We start from the raw sequence: 11,654 nt of genomic DNA, 5'->3' as shown, positions 1-11,654 counted from the left end.
GTCCACAAGCTACACTTGTGATGCTGGGGGGACGCATTGTCCATGTATAGGTCCCAACCCGCTTCTAGGCTAGAAGCCACAAGGCTGGAACAGGAGCTGGAACCTGCGCGCTGGGGACCCGACCGTTGCCATGGCAACGGTGCTGTGCCCCTTGGCAACGCTGGGGCCTAGGAACGCGAGCGCGGAAGTCCCTGCCTTCGCACTGCTGGACGGTGGCTGTCGTAGGTCCCAGTGTCGCCATGGCAACGGCGCGCCGCCGGCCGCCGCTGAAGGGGTGGGAAAGGGGGCGGGGAATGCGAGCGCGGAAATCCCCGCCCCCGGCCTGCAGGGCGGCGGAGACTGTGGCGGCCCGCAAGGATTTGAAACCGTTTGGCGGCGGCGGCAGCGGCGGCGGCCCATCGGAAAGCTTGCATGTAGGGGCACCAGGTTCTTGTTTTTCCCATTTTCCCTCCCCAGCCCCTGTCCCCGGGTTCTGGGGTGGAATTTTGCCTGGGGTGGCGGTCGCCCCGCCCGTGCGGGTTGGTGCGGGGCGGGGCGTCGCCCCGCCGGCCCCGGGCGGGTCCTGGAGGCCCGAGGGGCGCGCGCTGCGTTCGGGGGTCTCACTTGCTGAGGGAGGCCCAGGCCGGGCACGGGATGGGAAAGTTCTGAGTCAAGTTTGACTAGCGGTCGCCGCGACGAGGTCCAGGAGCCGGACCGGAGGGCTTGCGGCTCAGGAGAGGAAATCCGTGTGAGGGACCCGCGCGGGGAGCGGCCTCGGCCTCGCGGGCCGCCCCGCACGGGCCACCGCTGCCCTCTGTGGACGGGAAGTGACTCACGGGCACGGCTCACTGCACTTGTCGCTTTCCTCCCAAGACAGGACCAGCGACCCGGACTTAGGGCCGAACCGGTGTGCTGGTTCCTTTGTGGGAACAGTTCGCATAACAGTCCCTGGGGAAGAGGGCCCTGTCCCGGCATCAGGTGCCGGGAGCTGCGGAGTGTTTCTGCGCTGATTTCTAGTTTTTACGTGTTGAAGAGAAGCACTTAAGTAAATACGAACAGTTCTTATTCTGATCACTGTGCTGCCATATTTCTTATTTGTCCTGAGTATTTAAAGATGAGTCCACATAAAATAGAAAAGGCACATGAAAGGACAGGTGCCTTTTCCTAACGGTGCAGCGGAGTCTGGGCACAGGGTTCAGGCCCAGCTGGCCCTTTCTGTGGGACCCTCGGTCAGTTACTGAACCCTGCTGAGCCTCAGTTTTCCTCCTCTGTGAAATGGCCGCGAGCTAGTGCCTGTCTCCTCGGGCGATGATTGCGATGCCTTTGCAAAGCACACAACATGCTCCTGGCACCATCAGGGAACGCTCAGCCAAGGCGTTCGTACCTGGCCACACACCCAGATGTGTCAGCCAGGTAAACACGCACCTGGAAAACGTGGATGCACCGAAATACACATTTCAGGTTTTCTTTAGTGACCCACCCTATATTTGAAATATGGTTTGATTGAACAAAATTGATGACATGCCACTTGCAGGAATATGTTTATTGTGTTTGGCAAGGGGCAGGATGTACTGAGGTGTATGTACTCTTTGTTTCGCAGTTGTGGCCGCTTCCCCCACCAAGGGCTTTCAGTATTTGTGACTCGCTCAAGCTTTGCTGACTCTTGTGGCAGCTAAGCACCTTGAGAAGGTCTTAGCCCCTTTTGTAGCTGTCCACATGCAATCAGGTTTAAAAAAAAGACAATACCAGTGAGTTAAATGTAAAACATGATCCAAATATAGATTATAGCTGTGAGCAGGAGTCACTCAGTTGACTTGTTTGCTTTTGAAGTAATTTATGTGACTGGTAGGCACACTCTAAGCCTAAATCAATGATATAGCTTTACTTATTTTTTTTCAATTCTAATAATTTAAATCTGCAATTCTAATGAATAGCAATAAAACGGTTTGATTAGCTGGAACTAAGTAGATATAATTTATTTATAAGATGTAATTTGTGTAGCAAGAATTCCTTGAAGGTTTGAAATTGTAAATTAATTTTTTTGGTTTTGCTCTTTGCCTGTCATTATTTTGTTGGGGAATAAAAAAGGGATAAGGAGTCTGGGCTGGTGTGGCTCCGTGGTTGAGCATTAATCTATGAACCAGAAGGTCAAGGTTCGATTCCTGGTCAGGGCACATGCCCAGGTTGTGGGCTCCATCCCTGGTGTGGGGCGTGCAGGAGGCAGCTGATCAGTGATTCTCTCTCATCATTGATGTTTTGTCTCTCCCTTCCTCTCTGAAATCAATAAAAAATATATATATATATTTTTAAAAAGGCATAAGGAGATGCAGATTTTTACCTTTTAACAAATATTACATTGACTCTTTACTCTGGTTTTTAAAAAATATATATCCAGTATTGTATGTTATTATAGCAATTCTTATTGCCTTTCTATTTTTCAAGATTTTATTATTAGTTGGCGATAGTGCTGACTTATAGGTAAGTGGCCAAGTGGTCAGATATAATGAATCTGACAAGGATTTCAGAATTTTAATCTGAGCTTTGGGCTTAATTTCATGGGTTTAGGTGAGTCTTTTAGCTTTGAATTTTAGTTTCCTCTAACGTTAAATATGCGATAAAGGTGTTGTTGGCATTAGAAAGACAAGTTCATGCTTCCGTTCCCTAAGAGGTAAGTTGTGAGGTGGAGGGAATAGCATTTTGTGGTGTAACCATTTGACAATTACTTTTTCCATGAAGCAGGAGTTTAGGTTTTTTAAATTGAGAGTGAGCGCTTTATTTAAGGGGCTTTAAGATGTCTGGTAAAAGCTGCTTTTTGGAGTAGGAGATAGTAAAAGACTCCTGTGGATTGAGGTAAGATTAGAAGCCATCTGACTACAAGGCAGTGCCATCCTTCTCCCACAAGCCCTCAGTTGGGGAATGAAGGAGGGTGTCACGGGATCGTAGTCTTGCTGAGTTTAGTGAAAAGAAGATCGAGTGGAGTAAGGAGACAGTTTAAGAGAATAAGAGGCTGTGATGAGATAGAAGGGTCAGGGAGGTGATGGTGATGAGAATGGAGAGTAAGGTGTAGTTTCCTAAGAGGGGACTTTCGGGTTGTGGTTGAAGAGCAGTATGCATCTCAGAAACTGTTTTCCTTCCTGGGCAAGGTTGGGGGAGAGAGTTTAAGACTCCAGAGAGCACATGCATGTACTTGGCAGAGGACTGGAAACCTTGGTTCATGTCTAGACGGAGGGAAGCCAGGCCAGCCAGTGAAAGCTTCCTTACAGAGACAGGGTAGGGAGAACTTTCTGTGAAGAGGCTGTTGATAATAAGATGAGGATACCATGGTCAGTATCAGAAGCTGCGTTAGCAGTGGAGGGCCATCTGTGGAGTAAGAATGCCTGAGGCAGAACAGAGCTTTATTCTAAATGTGTAATTTGTAAGTTGAATCAATGAAACTTGGAGACCTTACATAATGTAGGGGTAGTCCACATCCCTACCAAGACATTTCATTACATAAAGGAACATATTGAGTGTGGATATATTTTTAACTTAAGGAACTTTGTCAAAATCTATATTTCTGATTTTTGGGATTTACCCCTTTATTGTCAATGTTTTCGTGCTCATTAGGAAGAAATACAAGGACCAATATTTTAAGTTTTTTGAGGGGAGTTACAAAATTTAAATGTACATAGATAAAATCACTTTTTTGGGGGATACAGTTCTATGAGTTTTTACACATGCATAAAGTAGGGTCTTGCAGCCTCCTCCACAGACAGTATGCTGACCAATTCCAACACCTAAATACTTGCCCTGCGCCGCCTCTTCGTATCCAGGACTTCCCCACTGCTAAGCCCTGTGGACCACTGATCTGTTTTCTATGCTTAAAATTTTTGTCTTTTCTAGAATATCATGCAGATGGGTTAAAACAGTAGGTAGCCTTTTAGCAATGGCTTCTTTCACTCAGCATAATATGTTCAAAGTTTTTTTTTTTTTAATGTTGTCATGTGTATCAGCAGCTCATTTTTTTCTGTTGCCGAGTACAGTTTCATTTTGTGTTTTTGCCATAATTTGTTTATCCATTCCCCAGGTGAGGGACCTTTGGGTTGTTCCTAGTGTTTGCTGATTATAGAAGGAAAAAGCTGCTATAAACATTACATTCAGGTTTCTGTGTAAATATAGATTTTGTTTCACTTGGGTAAATACCGAAGAGTGGGATTTCTGAGACATGGTAAATGTATGTTTAACTGTGTAAGCAGCTGCTAACCTGTTTTCCAGAGTGGTTGCACCATTTTGCATTCCTACCAGCAGTGCACGAGAGTTCCTGTTCAGTGTTCTTACCAACACGTGCTATTGTTTGCATTTGTTATTTTAGCTGTCCTACTAGGAGTGTATTGATATCTCATTATGGTTTTAATTTGCATTTCCCTAGTAACTAAAAATGTTGAGCATCTTTTAATGTGCTTACTTGTCATCTGTATATCTTCTTTGGTAAAGAGAGTAGTTTTTTTGCTGATTATTTTTATTGGGTTGTTTTATAGTTTTTTAAAAAATATATTTTATTGATTTTTTTACAGAGAGGAAGGGAGAGGGATAGGGAGTTAGAAACATCGATGAGAGAGAAACATTGATCAGCTGCCTCCTGCACGCCCCCTACTGGGGATGTGCCCACAACCAAGGTACATGCCCTTGACCTGGAATCGAACCGGGGACCCTTCAGTCCACAGGCCGACGCTCTAGCCACTGAGCCGCACCGGTTAGGGCTGTCTTATAGTTTTGAGAGTTCTTTATATATTCTTAATATAAGTTCTTTGTGAGAAAATATAATTCACTCATCTTTTCTTTGAGTCTGTGGCTTTTTTTTTCAGTCCTTTAACAGAGTCCTTTGCAGAGCAAAAGTTTTTTTGTTTTGCTGAAGTCCAATCTATCCCTTTTTTCTTACATGGGTAGTGCTTTTTATGTTGTATCTAAGAAATCTTTGCCTTTTTCAGGGTCATGAAAATTGTTTTCTATATTTTCTTCTAAGAAGAAAATTTTACACTTTTTACATTTTACACTTAGGTCTGTGATTTATTTTGAGTTAATTTTTTAATATACTATCAGGTGTAGGTTGAGGTTTGTTTGCATATGGATGTACAGCATACTTTATTATAAAAACTATAATTTCTTCATCAATTTTACCTTTGTTGAAAGTCATTTGTCCATATTTGTACTGGTCAATTTCTGGACTCTAGTCTGTTCCATGAATCCATGTGTCTATCCTTTTACCAATACTACATTGTCTTGACTACTGTACCTCTTAAAATTGGGTTATGTGAATCCTCCAACTTTGTTTTTCTTTTTCAGAATTCTAGTTTCTTTAATTTCTAAAATTAAGTTTTAGAATCAGCTTGTTATATATACAAAAGAATACTGTTGGGATTTTGTTTGGAATTGCATGAAATCTATAGATCAATTTGGGGACAATTGGTATTTATAATGCTAATGAGTTTTCTTTGACGTCTTTCATCAGTTTTGCAGTTTTCAGCATACAGATCCTCAATATTTTCATTTTAAATCTTTTACAGACTGAATTATGGAAATGGAAAGTGAAGAAGAACAATGGGAGAAGCTGGATGCGGAATTTGATCACTTTGTGGTAGATATGAAGCCTTTCGTTCTAAAATTACCCCATAGGCCAGGTAAGATTATGTTTAAAAATTAGATTCCTAAGGTTAATTTTTTCTTATATTATTTCATCAAACCAATGAACCATCAAAATGGAAATAAAACTGAATTCTTTTAATACCAATTTTTATCTTAAGCTGATATGGGATTGTTTACTTTGAGCTGTTGAAGGGTAAAAGGAAATTTAGTGATAATGTCCTACTAAACCATGGAAAGGTTGTGATACCCCTTCTTATATGTCATGAGCTTAAAGCACAGGGATCTCTAAAGTTTGCTACAACTGTTTCTTCCTGCATCTTTTTTTCTCCCATCATGGGAATGTTTCCTCTTTCAGGAGCCCACAATCCACCTGCTCTCTGACCCTTTTGTTTATAAAAGTGGAAAAGAATTTATTAGTCTGGTATGCTTTGGGTTGACTGAATAAAATGACGTGTGAATGAGTTTTTTATCTTGTCTCCAGTTTCTGGCCTGTTATCTTTATCTACAGGCCCAGTGCACGAATTTGTGTACCAGTGGGGTCCCTTGGCCTGGCCTGCAGGATTGGGCCGAAATCAGCTCTCCGACATCCCCCAAGGGGTCCCAGATTGTGAGAGGGCTCAGGCCAGGCTGAGGGACCCCACTGGTGCATGATCAGGGCTGGGGAGGGATGTGGGATGTTGGCCAGCCAGGGAGGGACCATGGAAGGGCTCCAGGGTGTGTCCAGCCCATCTCGCTCAGTCCCGATCAGCTGGATCCCAGCAGCAAGCTAACCTACTGGTTGGAGCGTCTGCCCCCTGGTGGTCAGTGCATGTCATAGCGAGTGGTTGAGTGGCCTTAGCATATCATTAGCATATTATGCTTTGATTGGTTGAACGGCTGACCAGTCAACCAGACACATAGCATATTAGGCTTTTATTATATAGGATTATAGAATGAGAGTCTTTGTTTCAAGTCAAAGAATTTTCAAGTAATTTAAGGTATGCAGAGCAATTGGAAAGAGTTTGCGGGGCCAGGAAGATTCTCTGAGTTATACTGGGCATAAGATTGGCTGTAAAGGTAAATCTAATTGGCAGCTTTTGAGTGGATCATTTGGAATGGGGCCAAGAAAGTGGCTTTTACTCTGTCCAAATTTCCTATTTCCCTAAGGTGTCTGAGGGAGCTTTATATTCAAAATGAGGAACCAAGTCAGTATTAGGTATTTATTGCAAGGAGCTACACTGGGAGAAGGGAGAGTAGTGGGTGAGTTATGCATTTTGTGGTCATCCAGGCCCTGCCATTTTTAAAAAAATTCTCACCCAAGGATATGTTTTTATTGATTTATTTTTAGGGAGAGAGGAAGGGAGATGAAGAGGAAAAGGAAGAGAGAGAGAGAGAGAGAGAGAGAGAGAGAGAGAGATCACTTGCCCCCCACATGCACCCTGACCGAGGATTGAACCCACAAGAGCCACCAGGGCCAGGCCTGCTACTTTTCCTAGTCCGTGATGTCTCGGCATGGGCTTCCCTCCAAGCTCCTTCCTCTCTCTGCTTGCCCTTTAGACCATAACCTCTCCTTTCTTCCTCTGCTGTTCTTCAAAATGGCTGTTTCATATCCTCACAGCTCATTCATGGTTTTTTGAGTATTTAATGATGTTTCTATACTGTTAGTCATCTTTTGATATTCAGTACCTTTTTTCTTTTTTGTCTTAGATCTGCTGATTAGGAAATTTTTTAAATTAAAATCTCCCATTATAAATGTATTTCAAATCAAACTATTGTCATATTTATCTTCTTTTAAAAATGGATTTTAGGTTCAAGAATTGATTGGATTGTAATCTTTGGTTCATGACGTATTTTAGTATTGGTATATCCCTTGCCTTCTTTTATTTAGTTAATTCTTAATGAATGCTTGGAAATCACATACCAATCAAGAATCTAAATAACTTACATCTTCTTATAGCTAAAATCTACTTTGGAAAATGGTTTTTCCCAACATTTTAAGTAGAGGAATGAACTCTTTTGTATTAATCAAGTTGTACTGAATTCTAGCCGTTCCAAAATTTTATAGATTTCAGTTTGCTGCTGGGCATATAGAAAATATATAGTTTGAAAAGTGATTGCTTAAGTTTATCGGTTTCACTTTTGTATTTTTTGGCATAAAGTATGCCCAATATTTCATGAAGTTTGCTTTGTGATTACATAATTTCAAAGCTAAAAATACAAAAGTTCTTTAGAGGCTAGCTCTCATACCTGTAGTGATAAATCCGGTATGAGCAAAGTAGTAAATCCGGCCCCAGCGATTTTTGTAGGTAAAACAATAAATGAATATGACCTTTAGAAACTAAGAGATTAAAGCAGGCTTATGATTTGTGTTAGGTATATAATCCTCAAATTGAGTTAGACTGATAAAAGATTAGTGTCAAAATAGTTTTCATGAGACCTAAAAACGATTCTGTGTCATGGTAATATAAGATAGTCAATAGGTCATTATATGTGGATTAAACTGTACTATATTTTTAAGGCAGTTTCTAAAAGGATAATTATTTTACAAAATTACATGTAAATAGCCTTCAATTATTTCTAGAGAGGTTAAAAGAAAACCGTAAATAAATCAACTATAAATCCCTGAAAATTATCAGCTTTAATAAATAAAACATTTGAGATTTAATTTTAGATTAAGTTTAAAATGCTTAAATAAATAAGACTGCATTTTATCTCTCTTGGTTTGTATAATGAGAATTATTGAAAGAATTTTCAAAACACAACTACAATTATTTTAGAGATGTTTTTACAGCAAACTTTTAATCTCACTGCTTTATTTGTAAATAGCAAGTAATCCAGAGATTTTATTTTTGAGAAAATATTTTTTTGCCTATGTCTTGCCTGATTACTAATGAACTGGTAAACTCTAGACCAAGAGTTGGCAAATTGTAGCCTCTGGAGCAGATCCAGCCTGCTGCCTTTTTGGTAAAGTTTTATGAGAAAACATCCATGCCTGTTTGGTTACATGTGGTGTGTGGCTGATTTCATGCTCCAATGGCAGAGGGGAGCAGCTGTGCTGGAGGTCACAGGCCTGCAGAGCCTCACTGTTTACTGTGTGTCCCTTTACAGTGAGTTTGCCGACCCCTGCTCTAGGCAAGAGCAGATTTAGACAGGTTTTTCATTTAGTGTTTGTTTACTGACAAATCAAGTCTCTAATAGTGCCTATATATTTCTAGAACGGCAGAGGTGTGCACTTTGGATTAGAAAGCTGTGTGAACCTTCAGGAACAGGTGCAGGAATAATGGGCAGGAAGAATCGGAACCTCTATGCAAAACTGTTACTGCATATGCTTAAGCGAGGAGTGATTGAAGGCCCTTTTATACACCGACCTGAACCCGGGACACTAAAAACTTTACCTTCATACATGGTAGGTGTCATTGACCAAAAGGTGAATTAGTAGTTTCTTAAAAACTGCCAATTTAGACCAGCCGGCATGGCTCAGTGGTTGAGCGTCGACCTATGAACCAAGAAGTAGCAGTTCAATTTCCCGTTAGGGCACATGACTGGGTTGTGGGCTTCGTCCCCAGTGTGGGAGGTGTAGGAAGCAGCCGATCAATGATTCTCTCTCATCATTGATGTTTCTATCTTTCTCTCCCTCTCCCTTCCTCTCTGAAATCAATAAAAATATATTTTTAAAAAACGTTGCCAATTTATCATACCCTTTGGGAATGGTCATTAGTAAGTAACAAGTTCTAGGTAATATGTTAGTTAAAACTAATGTGTTTTTTTTTCTTTCTGATTCAACTTTTTCTACCTTGAATAGAAATCAGATATTGGCCTATAAGCGGCAGTCATTCTCTAATATTCTACAATAGATTTATTCTACATAGATTTAGTCATTCTATAATATTCTACAATATTTCTAAAAAATTTAAAGTGTGGTTTTAAACTTGAGCCTTACTTTTCTACTGTTTATAATAATAATACTTTATGTATGTCAGTAAATTTTAGTTATTAAACTTTCATTTTTAAAAATTTATGAGAGGTCAGATTGAGTGACTTCTAAAGTTCCTTTCTACTCTAATAAAGTAACAACAGTAAGTTGGAGTTTAGAAGTGATTTCCTGCACTTCATTTAATTTCATTATCAGAATCAGGTTTGTGAAAAGGTAGTTACAATTACACTTGGTTGATGAATTGTCACTGTCTTTGTTTGTATGGTGTTTGAATACTTGAGAAATCTGGCTGGAGTTCTAGGGATTTGTAGTTGCTGTTAGGATATTTTAAGATTTTTTAAAATGATATTTTAAGATTTTCAAATTTTATTTTAACAGTTAATTTACACCAAAAATTCACTCAAGAGGCATGTTGCACAATTAGACCATAATATGCTATCCATGGGAGAATGCCTAAAGTTTTAATGCTATTCCCAATCACAGGAGAGACATACATTTGGTTTAAAATCATTAGTCTTTGGGACATAGTTACTTGACTTAATATTTGATTAAACATTGAAGTGACTATCTCATTTAAAAAGAAATTGCTATGCATGTCTGACTGAGGATAGAGGGTCATGTTTCACCACTCCCTAGAGAGCAGCCCCCCTAGAGGACTGTGGTGTAGGATTGGGAGAATTCTTGCAGAAGTATCCAGTTAATGCAGAAGTTTCTTCAGAAATGTGTCACGAAGACTGGCTTACTTAAAGAGAAATAAATGAGCTAATATTCTTCTTAATGACTGAATGTAGAATATTTTCTGGAACAAATTCAGATGTTAAGATCTGAGTATATTGTTTTCCCATTCACACTCAATTTCATAAAATCATAGGAAAGTGCCTTATTTTACAAAGAATGATGAGAAGGCCTAGAGACTGCCTTGGGTTTTCCAGCTCATTTATGGCATGGCCAGAACTAAATCCCAGGTCTTCAACTCTGTTGTTCTCATCTTATGAAGGGATTCCTGATTTTTACTTATTGTGGTTTCTGAGCCCACTGATTTTTTTGGTGGGCTGCAGAGAAGTTAATGATCACAGAAAGAAATAAGAGAGCACATGATTAAAAAAAAAGGTTTCATTTATGTTTATATAAAGCTAATATTCCTTTTGTAATACAATAATTATTATCAGATTATCTGTTATGTATTGTTATCAATTCATCAGATTTCTTATACAGCAGAGCACAACTAAAATGTGTTATCCATTTTTTGTATATTAATTATTTAATATTAAATTACTTAATATTTAATATTAAACAATTAATTTAATAATTAATGTTAAAAATGCATTGAATGATGAATTTTTATATATTTTTGGTAGTTGAATATTTGAATGGTTATCAAACTTGAAATTTTAACTAATTATTTCATTATAGTACATTTAAAAGAATAATTTTTCTAATTTTTAAAAATCAGTCCATCTATTTTGATGAACCAAATCCAGCACAAGCCAAAGGTTCAAGCCCAGAAGGATTACCGGATTGGTTAGTGGGTGAGCTGGGGACGAGCGAACACAAATTAAATGAATCATGGAAGCTTTCTTCTGGAGACAGTTATTCTTTGGTGCAGTCGCCAACCGATGGCCACAGGTATGCTATGAAAATGGGATTTCGAATGTGTTTAGCCTGTCTTCAGTACTGGTCATACATTTCATTTTTCCTTGTGTGTGTTTTTTTTATGAAAAGTAGTTGGTTTACTTTACATTTTTGTTAAAGTTTAGGTCTTTGAAGCGATATTGGGAAGGTAAAATGACAGTTTTGCTTTTTCATTTATTCTGTATTCAAAAATTACGTTATAGTTCTAGCCATAATTTTTTTTTGGTATCTGTTATAAATACCAGTATATATGTACACATTACAGATACACACACATATATAATGTGTGTGTGTACGTGTGTGTGTGTGTAAAGAGCCAGGGTTGTAACATCCAAAACGACTGAAGGCTTGACCGAATGCCAGGCTGCACGTTCAGCAGGCGAGCAGGCTGAACTGCTGACCTCTTGGAGAGAGAGAGGTGGGGCTGATCAGCAGCAGCAGCGGCTGCTGGTGAGGCCCGATCACCCTGCTTCTCTCTCCGGGCCTCGCTAGCAGTCAAGCCTCTCTC

The 11,654-nt window shown here is 39.9% G+C and overlaps 1 protein-coding gene across 1 annotated transcript in view; it reads left to right on the top strand.

The window, feature by feature from the left end:
- Nucleotides 1–283: 283 nt before the first annotated feature.
- CEP112 (centrosomal protein 112) overlaps nt 284–11,654 on the top strand; it is a 329,147-nt gene continuing 317,776 nt past the window's right edge. The window contains exons 1-4 of the mRNA XM_080679644.1: nt 284–413; nt 5,523–5,636; nt 8,796–8,986; nt 10,968–11,140. Coding sequence (XP_080535770.1) covers nt 5,531–5,636; nt 8,796–8,986; nt 10,968–11,140 — 470 coding nt within the window. The 5' untranslated portion in view covers nt 284–413; nt 5,523–5,530. The remainder of the gene's footprint in view (nt 414–5,522; nt 5,637–8,795; nt 8,987–10,967; nt 11,141–11,654) is intronic.

The sequence above is a fragment of the Plecotus auritus genome (genome assembly GCF_963455305.1).
Source record: "Plecotus auritus genome assembly, chromosome: 7".
Taxonomy (NCBI): domain Eukaryota; kingdom Metazoa; phylum Chordata; class Mammalia; order Chiroptera; family Vespertilionidae; genus Plecotus; species Plecotus auritus.
The sequence above is the reverse complement of the archived record's forward strand: the minus strand, read 5'-3'. Positions and strand labels throughout refer to the sequence as shown.